Raw genomic sequence first — 15,587 nt, 5'->3', positions numbered from 1 at the left:
ATAAATGACCATAGTAATCTAGTGTTTGATAAAACCAAAGATCCAAACTTTTGGGATAAGAACTCACTCTTTGATAAAAATTGCTGGGAAAACTAGAAAGCAGTTTGGCAGAAACCAGGTACAAACCAACATCTCACACATACCAAAGTATGGTCAAAATGGGTATATGAGTTAGACATAAAGGGTGATATCATAAGCAAATTAGGGGAACATGGAAAAATTTACCTGTCAGATCTATGGATAAGGGAAGAATTTATGACCAAACAAAAGATAGAGAGGATCATGGGAATTAAAATGGATAATTTTGATTCCATTAAATTAAAAAGATTTTGAAGAAACAAAAACAATGCAGCCAAGATGAAAAGGAAAGCAGGAATGTGGGGAAAAACATTTTACAGCATGTGTCTCTGACACAGGCTTTATTTTTTAAATACACAGAGAACTGAGTCAAATTTATAAGAGTATAAGTCATCATTCTCCAATTGATAAATGGTCAAAGGAGATGAACAGGCAGCTTTCAGAAGAAGAAATCAAAGCTATCTATAGTCATATGAAAAAAAAATGCTCTAAATCACTATTGAACAGAGAAATGCAAATTAAACAGCTCTGAGGTACTACCTCACACCTATCAGATCAGCTAGTATGACAGAAGAAAAAAATGACAGATGTTGGAGGCGATGCGGGAAAACTGGGATACTAATGCACTTTTGGTAGAGCTGTGAATCGATTCAACCATTCTGGAAAGCAATTTGGAACTATGCCCAAAGGGCTATAAGACTATGCATATCTTTTGACCCAACAATACTACTACTAGGTCTGTATCCCAAAGAGATCAAAGAAAAAGTAAAAGGACCTATACATACAAAAATATTTACAGCCACTCTTTTGGGTGGCAATGAACTGGAAATTGGGGGGGTGCCCATCAACAGTGGAATGGCTGAACAAGCTGTAGCATATAACTGTGATGGAGTACTACTGCACTAGAAGACATGAAAAACATGGGAAAACCTATATGAACTGATGTAAAGGGAAGTGAGCAGAACAGATCACTGTACCCAGTAACAGCAATACTGTATGAGGATCAACTGTGAATACCTTAGCTATTCTAAGCAATACAATGATCCAAGACAATTCCCGAAGCATTTATGATGAAAATGTCCATCCACCTCCAGAGACAGAACTGATGGAGTCTGAGTGCAGACTGAAGCATAATTTTTTCATTTTTTTCTTTCCTGTTTTTTTTTCCTTTTTTTCTTTTCTTACAACATGGCTGATAAGGAAATATATTTTGCATGATTTCACATGTATAATTGACATCACATTTCTTGCCTTCTCAATGGGTGGAGAAGGGGTGGAAGAGAAGGAGAGAATATAGAACTCAAAATTAAAAAAAAAAAAGCCAAAAATAAATAAATAATAAAAAGAGGGAGGGAAAAAAAAAAAAAAGAACCTGGGCATGCTGCAGAGAGTCCAGAGGAGGCCAAGCAGGATGCTAAAGGATCTTGAAGTCATACCCTATGAAGGGCCAAGGGAAATCCTTAAGGACACAGAGAGATGCCACAGGTGAACAAGCAGACATGCTATGCTTAGTCCTAAGAACAAAGGGCAGAAATGGGAAAGAAGCAGATTTGAGCTTTTGAATGTTAAATTTCAGGGAGGAGTATATTCCCCTTTAATAGAACGCTTCATGTGGAGACTCCATCGCCATCTGTCAAGAATCCTATAGGATAAGTTCTTTTTCAGGTATAGGGTGGACCAGGTAATATCTGTCATCTCTTCTCAATGAGTATCTGAATGATATATCATTTTTAAAAACCAGAAAAACATTTAAAAGACATTGCAATAGTAAACTCTTTTGAACTCTGGACACCCTTCATATAGTGAAATATTCAAAACCAAGCAGTGACATTCTAAGATCAGTGGCCCTAGGGTCAAAGTATATAGTGCATAACAAGGAGTTAATTCCCCTTGACGGAAAATAAATGTGAATGGCACCCTCACCTGCAAGCTATATCAAGATTACAATCTTTATCAACGTAACATGGACTCTTCCCTCCGAGCTCCAGAGTCACAGGGGTCAAATGCTTGGCAGCAGCTTCCATGACAATCTTCCCAACTCCAGTACTTCCAGTATAGAGAATATGGTCAAATCTTTGCTTCAGAAGTTCTGTGGTCTCCTTAACACCACCATTAATAACACAGTATAGATCCTTAGAGGAAGACATGAGAGAGAACAAGGTTAGGTTATCAAATGATTGTAAGCTTCCCACATCCATTCTTAAAGACATCTTCCTATTCTACTAGGCTTTAAAAAATGTTTTAAGTTACACTGCTGCAAAGGGGATTCTAAGGAGACAGACTATGCTATCCCTCTTGTCACTGACAGACAAAGACTCAGGACACAGTCAAGTGAGTAGTTAGCACCATGGACCAGAGTACTAAGATCTGGGTCCAACTGTTTCTGGCCACTAAGACGTGAGGATCCCAGTTCACACAAGAGGAAGACATGGCCTTTGAAACAAGAGGAGATCTAGACCTTATTCTAGATATTCTTATTTTTTCAGTTGCTTATGCACCCAACTGATAGCATTGACTGTTTCTGGCTCAGTAAAGACTGAGTCTACTCTGTCAGAAGATTCTTAAGCTGACAGCAAACCTTGCCAGGGAGAGGCTGGTATTTTGGGGGGACCTCCTTTAAGAAATTCAGTAAGACTCAGAAACTCAGACATCATGGCACTGACTACCTCATGCCTTATGCAAAAAGGAAGAGGGGAAGGAATGGCCAGTAGGGACAAGGTGAGCTTCAGTAGGGTTTGACCTCACAGAATCCTATCACTTGTGTCCTGTGGACTTTAGAGAGTTACTATTGGTCAACTCCTACCCTTTCAAAAGTCTCTTATCTATAGCAGCTCTTCAAAAGGCATCAGCTCTAGATAGTCTGAGATAAACTGGTTCCCTGTCAATGACAGGGCAGAGGGCACACCAAGCTTCATCTCTGCATAGCAGCACCACCAAAGGGAGCAATGGGATTGTGTCTAAAAGCTAGATGAATTCCAGCCCCAGCCTGATCAGACCAGGGAAGTTTTCCACTCCTTTTCCTTGTTTTTAATTCTTAAAATGAACTTTTGTTGATACCTTTTGTTTTTCACATGGTCAGTTTCTCCCAGTATCCCTCCTCCTCCTTCTCCCAGAAAGCCACCCCATATAACAAATATTTTTTCAAGAAAAAAAAAAGGAAGTAAAAAAGTTATGGGGAAATCTGGCCTCAGACACTTACTAGCTTGGTGACCCTAGGCAACTCACTTCACCCTGTTTGCCTCAGTTTCCTCATCTGTAAAATGAGCTGGAGAAGGAAATGGCAAACCACTCTAGTATCTTTGCCAAGAAAATCCCAAATAGGTAACAAAGAGTTAGACATGCCTGAAACAACTAAACAACAACCAAAAAAGTCAACAATCAGTAAACTGAAGAAGTCTGAAAAGATTTGCAATTATGTTCTGCCCAAACCCAAGCCTAGTTTAAGGCCATTATTCTCTGCCCGCCTCCGCTCCTATTAACCTACTGCTAAAGACCTGCACAAAATCAGGCAACAGAACTGACTGGGTCCACTACAAATTTCTATTATCTAATCTCAACTGAGTCCTCACTGTATCAAAGCAAGCCTTTTATCCCTGACAGCCTAGATCACTCTTCTCAAAACTATTTCAAACCTCTTCTCAAGCCTCCCCCAGCAGCCCTTTCTCTAAGGATCTTGCTTTCTGCTTTGTTGAGATTTTGCTTCTTCCTCTCTTCTCATACCATCTTGAATCCAATCTCTGTCGAAGAGATGGACCTTCTGCTTGCCAAAAACTACCCTTCTTTTTTTAAATTTTTTTATTTTTATTTTTTTTTTAAAACTACCCTTCTACATGTACCTTTAATCTTCTCTCCTCCCATCTTCTCCAGACTGCCTCCCAATTAATTACTCCCTCTCTCTTATTTATCTAGTGGTTCCCTCTTTACAAACACATCCAAGTCTTCCTGATCCTTAAAAACAAACAAAACTTTAGCCCAAGAGCAGAGCCCGTACCAGCCCTAGATCCTATCATACCTGTTAATTTACAGGATGTGTCTATGTATGTATAAAAATAGATGTGTATGTATAGACAAATATACGTACCAGCATACATTTCTCCTTGAAAAAGCTACCACTCAATGCCTCTTCTTGTTCTCACCCTCTCCTAAGTCCTCTGCAATATGGTTTCTGACTTCACCATTCAACAGGTGCTGCCCTCTTCAAAGTTACATGATGCATTTATGTAAACTCTGATTTTTCTTGATCTCTCCGCAGCATTGCCAACATTAACCCCGCTCCCTCTGACCCTGGATGAATTTTCATGACGATGCTCTCTCCTGGTTCCACCACCTGTCTGACCATGCCTTCTCAGTGTCCTTTGCTGATCATCACACACATCCCAGCCCCTCCCTGTGGCAGCATCTCAAAGGTCTATCCTCGGTCTTCTCTTCTCTTCTTACACATTCCTCCCTTCCAAGCAAACCTATGGTCTCTAGGGTTTTGCGCCAGCCATCTCCCAGGCCCAGATTTTCTGTCTCACTCTCTGTTCTTTAAAACTCAGCTCAAGTACCACTTGAGTACCATCAGGGATTCTTAAATGTTTTTGTTGAGTCAGGGACCCCTTTGGCAATTCAGTGAAAACTAAAGAACGCTTTTCAGAATAATACTTGGAAAAAGCTTATCATAAAATACGTAGGATTGCAGAGGGAATGGATTATATTGAAAAGGAGTTATCAAAATCTTCTTTGGAAATTCAGTTTGCAGATGCCAGATTAGGTGCCCCTGCTCTACCTGAAGTCTTTCCTGATCCCTGGAGTGGCTAGCACCCTCCCCTTCAAGGTTACTTTGTATTCGGCTTGTATAGACTCTATACGTTTACATACGTCCATGCTAGCTCCGTTACTAGAACAACAACTCCTTAAGGACAGGGATTATTCCTTTGGGTGCTCACAAGGCATTTGCTGTTGATGGCTACAACACATTGTACAAATGGTGCAATAGCATTCTCCAATCATGAACATCAAGGAGACTTAGAGAAAGCAAAGGTACAAACAATCTGACTGCTCAGCCCAGAAGCTGTACCCCTGCCCCCCCGGCCTTGGCTCTTGTCCAGTTCTGGGCAGTTTCTCTGTTTAAATGCATGCTCAGGCTTAAGGGAGTTGCAAATTGATTTCTGCCACTACACACAAATCGAATGAGTAAATACATGCTGACGTGATACAGAGGAAAGTACACAGAACCAGGAGAACAATTTACATGGGGACCACAATAGCATTAAGAGAAACATGAAGGTCTTCAGAATGCTGATGGCTGACCACCAGACCCATGGACCAATCATGGGCTCACAGGGAAGTGACCATCCTACCTCAGGCACAGAATGAGGAAAAGACTAGCCAGCCCTAAAAATGCACTGATTTATTTTGCTTAACTCTATTTGTTACGAGGCAAGAGAGGGTAGGTTTCAGTAAGGTGATGATAATTTCCTTAATGTATTAATAAAACTTAAAAATAAACATTTTAAAATCTGTGGTTAAAAAAAAAAAACAACCAAGGAGGAAATACTCACTTTGTCTAAATATTGAGGGAGGATCTTGGCCAAGAGTGTGGCTGTCCTTTCACTTAATTCGGATGGCTTGACTATAACAGCATTTCCTGAACAATACAAAGCACTGAAGAATCAGATCTAACATTTGAGTAACTTCAACAGCTATTGGTGCAATGTTGAACTGGGGGGCACAGCCATTCTAACTGGCTTTTTGGTAACTGTTACTCCACTCACTAACTCACTTTCTGAAATGGTACAAATTCATGAGAAAGCCTTCGTGACTTTCACCCTTCTACTTTCTGGACCCCTCCAAATCCTGGATTAAAAGGTAGATATAGACTTGGTTAATGGGTGGGGGGGGGGGGAGGTCGGGTCGGGTGGAAGAATATGAAAAGGGAATGTTGTAGTTCCTTCTCCCCTAGCATCCATCTCTCTGGGAAAAGCTCTAATCCTCCTTGCCACATACTGACTAGTCCCTCCAGAATAACCAGCTTCCTATGCTTTTCTTTAGCTGTGGGTTCACTAATCCTATTTCAGCTTTTCTATCTGACTATGTAGATAACTTTTCTAACACGGCTGCAGAGAGAGGTCTCAGGGACAGTAGTGAGCACTTCCAAGACAGGTAACATGTTTCTGCTCCTCAGGCCTTTCCATCACTTTTTTTTTTAATGCTTACTGGGAATAAATTCTCATATATTCCCAACTAATCCATTCTGTAGATTCAGCCTGCCAGAGACAGAAGGGATATTAGTCAACACCTCTTGCCTAATCTCCTCTTCTGAAGAGATTCTCCACTCTTGAACTTTCCTCCCTGCCCTGGAATTTTCAAGCAACACCAAACAAATAGGTTTAGCTGACCCTTAATGGGCAGATTGTTAAGATACCATGCAAATGAAGTATAAAGTTCATGGCACTGATTAATCAGAATCCTTGGGGGCACAGTACAATGCCTAACATGCGATAGCTAGTACATCAAAGACAACAGAATTTACTTACTCAAGGCCTGGGATTCTAGCCAACTGGCTACAATCCCATTCTGTTTACTCCTAATCTATGGGCTGACCTTTGAGGCCTTTACAAATCCCACTAGTCTCAAATGTATGTGGATTCCCCAAGTGCTTGCTAAGAAAGTTACTATGTCTAATTAAAGTCTCTATCATGATTAAATAATGTTTATGAAAAGTAAAGACTAAGTGTCTGGCAAACATGAATGACCATCACTGGAGGGAAATGATTCAACTTGACTTCATCAAAAATGACTCAATGACTTCTACTTTTAATTTGCAAATTAATTTGAGAAAATAAGCATTAAAAAAAAAAGGTAAAGATGACACCATACCTGCTGCAATAGCTCCTATTAATGGCTGCATATTTAGGACAAACGGGTAGTTCCAAGCCCCAATAATCAGGACCACTCCAAGAGGCTCTGAGTGGACATAGGCCTCATCCATCATTGTCAAGAAATTCTTCTTAGCAGGCTCTGGGGCAACCCACTCAGGAAGGTTCTCCAGTACATGGTTAAGCTCCCCAAGAATACTAATTACTTCTTGACTATATGCGTTGAATTCGCTCTATCACAATAGAGAATCATAGTTAATCTTAAAGTGGATATATGGGACAGGAAATACACTCTGCTAAACAATTAATCCCACCCTACTGATTAATGAAGTTATCTCTGCAACTTCGTATTGTTCCAACAAACCCATGCTAAATTCCATTCACCCAACACTGAAATCCCTCTACTCTCTCTCCTACTCATAGCAATCACTTATACAAACTGGCCAAAAACTTAACTGAGAAAAAAGGCCTGAAATTCACTGGAGTTGAATGCCCTTTGACCTTTCATAGCGCACCTGGGCTCTGTGTCTTCACTTGTCTATAACTTGGTTGACAAATATTTTTTTCATACCTCTCTTTTTCTCTCCATCTACTAAAGTGTGATTGGGTCCAAGGCAGGTTCTTTGTGGATCTCGTCCCCTCCCTCCCCCGATCTTAAGAAATCCTTAATAGTGATACGGACTGATGGGGGAACTCCCTCTACAATTTTTAATCTTCTAGAGATGCTACTAGCACGGGATCACCTAGCCTGGATACTGGAGAGGTGAGACTTGGACCCGGGTCTTCCTGGGCAGCCCTCTATCCAGTACACCATAGTACAACCCTCCAAAAGCCCTTTCTGCTTTGGTGCCCTCTCCCCAGGGCCAGCCCTAGCCTGGCGTCCTAAGGGAGAGGTGATGGAAGGGCAGCCCCGCAGTGGAGGTGGGAGTGGCGGGTCACGGCCTTGGAATCGATCAACCAGACTCCTTGTCCTTGGCCTCCCTTCCATCCCAGGACAGATTTCCTCCCTCCCTCCCCCGAGATGAAGTGAACGACTGACGGGCTGTCCGAAATAAGGTTCTGCCTCCTCCTAGTGCCAGGGGAGAAGTGGGGGAAGCCGCGCCGGAAATCAGTTCAACGCAGAGCCGGGGGCGGGGAGGGGGCGGGGCTTCCTCCAGTGCCCTCCCCCCTCCCCGTGGGATCTCCCAGCGCAAGCGGGGTCCCGCTCCCCCACCCCCCCCCAACCTCCCCTCACACCCCCGCGCACCTTGTGCAGGTCCTCGGCCAGCGCCCCCACGATCTCCTTCTGGCACTCCTGCACCATCCTCTGCAGGGCCTGCAGCTGCTGCAGGCGGAACGACAGAGGCCTCGAGCGGCCCGTCTGGAAGGCCGTCCGGACGCGCAACACCAGCTGCTCCATGGCGCCGCCCTGCACGAGACCAGAGCCGAACGGCAGGCGCCCGGAGAGGCCGGCTTCAGGGCCGAGGGCGGGGCGCTCCTGACCGGGGCGGGTCCTCTCCGGCTCCCCCTCCGCCCTCTCCCCCCTCGCTCCGCCCCAACCTTCGCGGGCAGCCCCTTAGGGGGCGGGGCTCGGGGCCTCAGGTGCGAGGGAAGGGCGGGCTCCTCAGCTCCTGGGCGCCAGTCACCTTCAGGCCCGGAGCCCCCAGCCCGCCCTCCTATTGGCCTGAGAACGCCACGTGCTCGAGCGAGTCCCCGCCCCGCGCCCGCGCCCTCCGCTGGTCGCCTGCGGTGGCCTGGGATGGGGGTGGGGGAATGGGGTTCTGACGTCACGCGAGGTTTGGCTCAGGGCCTGCCCTCCCCTCCTCGGTCACGCTGTCTGGTGGCCTAGGCCTCTTCTTTGGGTAGCACCGGACGCGTCACCCCTGCCTCCTAGACCCGTCCTTGAGGATTTCCCCGACCCGTGGGCGGCTCCAGCCCCACTACGGAGTGGAAGGGAATTCCCTGAGGGCACGGGCCTTGGCGGCAGGAAGACCTGGTTCCAGTCCCACCCCTGGTGTAATCTGGGCAAATCCCCCGCATATTTTGCCTCAGTTTCCTCATTTGTAAGACGAAGGAGGGACTGATTGGTTGCCAGGAAGGTCCTTCCGGCTCTAGACCCAACATCCTAAGTCCAAAGGAACTCCCCATCTTTCTTCCCCATCAGCCACGCTCTTCTGCGCTTCCTGGACTGCTCCCTGCACGTGGCTTGTCCGTTTCACCTCATGCTAGGTGGGTTCCCCGGGGCTCGCCCTCTGCAGGACCCCGGCTGGAGTGCAGCTGCCTGCTTTAATGCACTGTATACTGCTAGGCTTTTCCCATCCAAGCCCTCCTCCACACACACCTCTCACCTGGGCTTGGGGAAATGCCTCTTGCCTGGAGTCAAATATAATATAAGCTATCAACAGGGGCCCTTCATTATCCTACCTCAACCTTTCACTCAACCTCAGCATTCTGCAATACTTATTCCAGCCAAACTGCATGACTTGCTGTTACTCATACACAATATTCTGTCTCCTGCCTCAGTCGCTTTCCAAGGCCCTCTTGGACAGGCCAGAAATCCTTTTTCTCTTCACCTCTGCTTCTTGGAACATCTAGGTCCCTTCTAGGCTCATTCTCATACAAGAAGCCTTTCCTGATTCTCCCAGTTATCTGAGAACGTCTTGTTTTTCCCATCGGAATATGAGCTCCTTCCAGGCAGGCATTGTTTCTTTTTTGTCTCTGGTCTCCTGGACTTGGAAGAAAGGCACAGAGTGAGCACTTAATAAATGCCTGCCAAATTGGTTCGAAGGGAATTTGAGATAATGTAGTCCAAACTACTGTTTCACAGAGAAAGAAACAGAAGGGCCCAGAGAAGTGATCTTAGTCAACTATAGGCAGGGAAGGCCCCAGTCCTAAGGGTGGGACAGAGCTGCTAACTGGTTTGTGCAAAGAAATGAATGAGGTTGAGTTCTGTCTCAGAAGAAATGGCAAATTGGTATTTAGATCTACTAAGCTGGTTTGCACACAGGAAAGACACATGCCATGACAAAGTATCCTAGAAAGGAGAAGTCAAAATGGGACCTCCATAGTAAACGATTTAACCAGACCCAAGAGATATTGTGCTTAAGTTTCCCTTTAGGGCAAATCAGCAGCTCTGCAAGGTCTCCCTCGGTGGTACATCACTCCACATCTAGGAGCTTGTTCCTAATACTCTCCATTCTTAAGGAATTCTGGACACCAAGTCAGATTTACCAAAATTAGACACATTTGCTGAGGCTTAGGGAATGGATCTTATTGCAGTCTCTAGAACCACAAAACCTATTTCAGTTTAACCCAGACCTACTAAACAGCAACTCTATTTAGTAGGTGTTTATTAGTAGGTGTATAATTCATATTTAATTTCTATGTTCAAGGAATTGACCACAGAGGGATCTAGAAGGATCCTCCAAGGCCATCTGGTCCCACCCCCTCATTGCTCAAGGCCTGGGTTGGAGGCAGAATTTGGGTGTCACCCAGCCACGGGTCAAGAAGCTTACATTTCGCTGGAGGACATGCCATGTAAATGAAGGGAAAGAACCCTCAGCCAGACTAGAGGAATGGTGAGGGTGATGGGAAGGCTCCTGGCCATTTTGCCACTGGAGCTAGACCTTAAGAAAGGTCATCTCTCTGAGGGGACAGGGCTGGAGAGGAAGTGCATTCCAGACCTGAGTCGGGGCCAGAAGCCTGGAGGAAGCCAGAGACATGGGAAAGTGCAGGTTGGGAAACAACTAGTCATGTAATCTAGAGAGCATGAAGAGATGGCTTTCTCCCCAGTATTTACCACTTTTGTTCTCCCCACTTGTTCCCTTTGGGTAACACTACCACACAGGGTGTGTAGTCCGGTTACTTCCCCTGTATTCTTTTCCCTTAAGTAACTGAAGGGGTAAGATTTAACCCCTCTTAGGTACATGAGATTACACAAACCTAGGCCTCGATTCAATTGCAAAGTTAGCCCCTCTTAACTTGACTCAATTGCAAATCTGGCACAAGTCTTATCTCCTAAAGGAGAAAGCCCTGGGAACTCAAGAAGGAGGTTCCTCGCTAGGTCCTGGCCAAGACCCTGAGATGGACCAGTGTCCTGGAATTAGCCACTCTAAGGATGGGCTGTGCTTGGAGACCTTGAAGGGATTGACCTCCTTTCAGGGCCTTGTGTAAGATGCAGCATTTGCCAAAAACACCTGGCCTGACACCTTCTTTGTTCCCAGCACTATTTGTGCCATAAGATTCGGACCCCAAATTGGAATCTCACCCACGGCAGAGACATCTGGCCTGGGACTTCCGTGAGTGGGACCCCGACGGCTGTACCCCGGGATTCCCCAGCTTGTGTGGTCGGGTTTTGGAGCTCCCCCGCATCGGTGATGACTGTAAATATGTTGATTTTAGTACTTGCCTGTGCAATGGTGACCAGGCGGTTGGAGCCCTGTCTCTTGAGCCATTCCTCTAATCTAGTAATTGCCTTGCTATCATTATTCTTAAGCCTCCCTCTCTGCTACTTTCAATCTCGGTCTCTCTCGCCTGTATTTTAATAATAAAAGAAAAAAACCCTTTTGGGCTTCTTGGAGTGCAGAGTGTTTTGTCCGGGTGAATCCAAACCTTAACTGTACAGTAACTTGATAGCATCTTCAAATTCTACTTCATCTGTTCATCTGTCCAGATTTACTAACTGGTCATTTTGTTTCTCCCTCCAAAAGTCAAAGTAAGATCCATACTTATTGACCTCCCTGGCTTTAAGTCCCAACTAAAACCCCACTTTCTACAGTAGGCCTTCTCTCACCCCTCTTAATTCTGGTACTTTCCCTCTGTTAATTATTTCTTACTTATCCTGTATGTAGCTTGCTTTGTATATATTTGTTTGCATGTTGTCTTCCCCATTAGATAGTAAGCTCCTTGAGGGCAGGGACTGTCTTTTGCCTTTTTTTGTATCCCCAGAGCTTAGCATGGTGTCTGGCACCTAGTAGGCACTTAATAAATGTTTATTGAATGAATGAATGAATGCTAACCTCCTTCATGCTAGGACATATCTATTGACAATCCTTTCAGATTATTTGAACCCCAATAATATCCAAAGCTTCCAAGCTGCTTTTGCTCTACTTTAAAAATGCCCTTTCTGGTGTCAGCAACTTCAAAGACCAGATAAGATTAACAAGGGGTATCTTTCCTGGGGGTGACAGGAGGTCTGCGACCAGAACAGCGGGATTTCTCTTATCTTGATATTCTAGGGACATTTGCATCTTGTGATCATAATCTCTAAGTGATGTTACCTTATCAATTGTCCAGTTCAACTAAGAACTTCTTTATGATATGGAGACCATAAGATTGAGTAACACAGACATGCTGAGTTGGAACTAAAAATGTGCTTAAACCTCATTCCTTAGTTCAGACAGAATTTATGCTCTGGCTCCTTGTACATACAAGTAAGCTAGCTCCATTAGCTTTAAGAAAATAAACATCTTGAATTTACAAATCACCTAGCTTGTTTGCCTCCTTTAACCAAACTTTCAGGTTGACATTATATAGATCATAAGATCATATATTTGTAGCAGGACGGATGTCAAAGCTCATCTAGTCAACTCTCCCATTTTACACATGAGAATACCGAGGCCTCAAAGGATGAAAAGGCTTGCCCAGTATCTATTAGGTAGTAAGTAGCTGGGCCTAGATTCCAAAACTAGGGTTCTTTCCACTGCACCAAGTAACCTCCTTTTCCATAATCCCAGGGGACAAAAGCATGAAAGAACCACATTTGTTTTCAGCAACATAGACTTGGAATTGATTACAGGATCACAGATTCAGAGCTGGGAGGGTCTTCTGAGGTGATTAAGTCTAATTCATTTTACCTACAGTAAACTGAGATCCAGAGAAATTAAGTAAAGTCCCTAAACACGGATTAAGTATCAGAGGTGATATTTGAACCTTGATCCTCCTATTCCCAACCTACTATGATCTCAACAGCCAGCTATTTTTCTTGTTGATCAACTGACTGATTCAGATACTCACACTTAAAATTCACTGATCATTGGGAAAGATTTTGGGCATTAGGAAACCATGCAGAGGAAGTCATGAAAAAGACAGCAATCTTTGGTTTGACTATTTTTTAGGACTCCATACAAATCTAAGGGCAGCCCTGCATTCTGGAAACACAGCTGTTACATAATTTACTGCATTATCTTTACAGCCAAATAGCTAGCATAATTGTAGTAAAGCATCCAACATTTCCCTGATTATAAAAGTTTAAGGCTGTGGGGTTGGAGGGACTCATTTGAACCTGACTGGGAAAACCTCCTTCTTCGTGACCTTTTAGTTCGAGAAGGCTGGTTTTAGCCAGGAGGCTGACTTCACCTACAGCTATTGCTTTAAAGAAACCTAAACATTGGTGAATTCATTCAAAGGACTAACAACAGCAATGAATCTTAGAAAAGAATCAGAAAAAGAAATTACCTTCAACAGAATTTCCCAGTCAAGCTGACAGCCACAATGAGCACAAACAAAATGAAGCTCTTCTGCTCAGCACAAATATAAAGGCGCTCTCAGGAAAGTTGGACCTGAGCCCAAGACCTTTGTACCGTATTATTTAGATAAAATGATAGAGGATTTTCATGTCTGCTTGCCAATTCACTCCCTCTTCTCCTGTTTGCTTCTCCATAACATCAGACCTGCAAACATTCATTGAACCTACCATGTGGCAAGATTGTGTTGGCCTCATTCAGCTCTTTGCCCCTTCCTACTTCTTTCTCCTAGCTCCCATTCTAAATCTAAAGTACAAGCAATTGTAGTTACTTGTGATCATGCTTTTCTGATGTTTCATTGGTGGCAACCTGATAAGTATCTCCAACCCAGCCCTCCACCTGGTGTCAGCATGAATATCTTCCATCTATCTTATCATCACCACCATCAACCAACATGTATTGAGCCACTCCTATAAGGTGGCAGTGGGATGCTCTGAAGAGAGCCCTGGGTCCACAGAGTCATGTAGGTCCATATCTCCACTTAGAATTAATGGATCCTAGTAAGCACTTAGAATGTTTACTGCTTGTATGACCTGATGTAAGTCCCCTAGCCTCCCCAGGGAGCCCTGTGTTTTCTTTCTGGAAAATGAGGAGGTTGGACAAGATGGCCCTCCTTCCATTCCTGAATCTCTGATTTTACCGTCCTATGTGCAGGGTACTGAGCTATGTAGTATGGATCCAAAGACATTTAGTGTTGCAGTCTAGGGGTGCTGGGAACCCTGAAATTCAAGGGTACAATGCCAGTTTTTAAGAATCTGTGAATTTCATGAGGATAAAAAATTGGTACTTTTATAGGGCCAAAAGATTGTGGGAAGATTGGGATGGGATTAAGGAGTGGGAAGTAGCCTGGGATGATCTGGAAGTAACCGGAGAGGGGGTCTGGAGTGGATTAAGGAGTGGGAAGTAGCCTGGGGTGGTCCAAAGGTAACAGAATAGAGGGGTGGGCTGGAGGGAGGAGGGCACATTGAAGGGACAGTTGAGAGGATTATAGTGGGATGAGCCCGATGCCTTAGGCAACCACTAGGGATCTGGGTTCAGGGCCTGAGTTCCCGAAATTCATAGGAAAGTTGAGGGGGGAGTGCAGTCCAGATCCCATACACCTTCATTTAGGATAAGATCTCTGCCTTCTTACAGCATAGTTGGACACAGAACACATATGTGAAAAAAGTAACTATATAAAGGCAGCATAAAAGTAAAAACGAGTGGTCCAAAAAATATTTGGAGTTCAGAGGACTGCTTTGAGATGAGCAAAAGATATCCTTGAGAGTTAGGTTATCTGGATCCCAAGTGTCTAAAGATAATCTTGAACCTGCAAATCAGTTCTGGATTATCTGGGCTAGAAATAAATCCTAGATGACTCCAGTCTACAAGGATTAAGGCAAAAGCTGCCCAGATACTTTCTTTCTTAAATTCAGTGTCCCTTAGGCCCACAGTCCCAAGTCTTTCTCGATCTAGCAGTGTGTAAGATGAGGTTGGGGAGATGAGTGTATGTACTGTGTGGCTCCTGCTCTCAAGCAGCTTAAACTCTAATGTGGAGGGAAGACATGTAGGCAAAGTTTGGATGCCAGGAAGAATTTGCTGAAGTGCCAGACAGGATTCACAGGCCGGGAGCAGACATCTCTGGCAGCAGTGCTTGCCTCGTTCCTCTTGGCAGTATGAAGTCATGGTAGAGACTCCAAATTGGCCTCTGCTTCTCCACCTCAGCCGATCCAGGACTGATTCTCAAGTTTAAATTTGAGTTTAAAATCATCCTTGGGTACTTCCAATCGATCAAGGCTATCTATTCTGCTTCAGCTGCTAGTAGATTAGGATTCCGGCATCAGCCACCTGACTTCCCAAGGATCTTCAGAGGCCCAGCTCCCTGACCAGACCACTACTCTTAGGACTTGTACACATAGTAGCATTTAATAAGGGGCAGCTAGGTGGCACAGTGAACCTGACTTCAAATTTGGCCTCAGACTTATTAACTGGGTGACCCTGGGCAAGTCACTTAACCCTTTTACCTCAGTTTCCTTATCTGTAAAATGAACTGTAGAAGGAAATGGCAAACCACCATAGTATCTTTGCCAAGAAAACCCCAAATAGGGTCACTAAGAGTCATACAAGACTGAAAAACAGCTAAACAACAAGCATTTAATAAATATTT

At 44.3% G+C, this 15,587-nt stretch overlaps 1 protein-coding gene across 3 annotated transcripts in view; it reads right to left on the bottom strand.

Moving 5' to 3' along the window:
* The window catches only part of ALDH3A2 (aldehyde dehydrogenase 3 family member A2), a 54,952-nt gene extending 41,496 nt beyond the window's left edge, over positions 1 to 13,456 (bottom strand). For all 3 annotated transcript variants that reach the window (XR_005010860.1, XM_036766611.1, XM_036766612.1), the window contains exons 1-5: positions 13,374 to 13,456; positions 8,185 to 8,346; positions 6,940 to 7,171; positions 5,622 to 5,707; positions 2,002 to 2,210 (exon numbers count right to left, since the gene is read on the bottom strand). Coding sequence is in view for 2 of the 3 variants with exons in the window: in XM_036766611.1 (XP_036622506.1) it covers positions 2,002 to 2,210; positions 5,622 to 5,707; positions 6,940 to 7,171; positions 8,185 to 8,337 (680 nt within the window). In the remaining variant the exon portion in view is untranslated. The remainder of the gene's footprint in view (positions 1 to 2,001; positions 2,211 to 5,621; positions 5,708 to 6,939; positions 7,172 to 8,184; positions 8,347 to 13,373) is intronic.
* Between the last annotated feature and the right edge of the window lie 2,131 nt (positions 13,457 to 15,587).

The sequence above is a fragment of the Trichosurus vulpecula genome, chromosome 7 (genome assembly GCF_011100635.1).
Source record: "Trichosurus vulpecula isolate mTriVul1 chromosome 7, mTriVul1.pri, whole genome shotgun sequence".
NCBI lineage: Eukaryota > Metazoa > Chordata > Mammalia > Diprotodontia > Phalangeridae > Trichosurus > Trichosurus vulpecula.
This window is presented reverse-complemented; position numbering and strand designations above follow the sequence as displayed.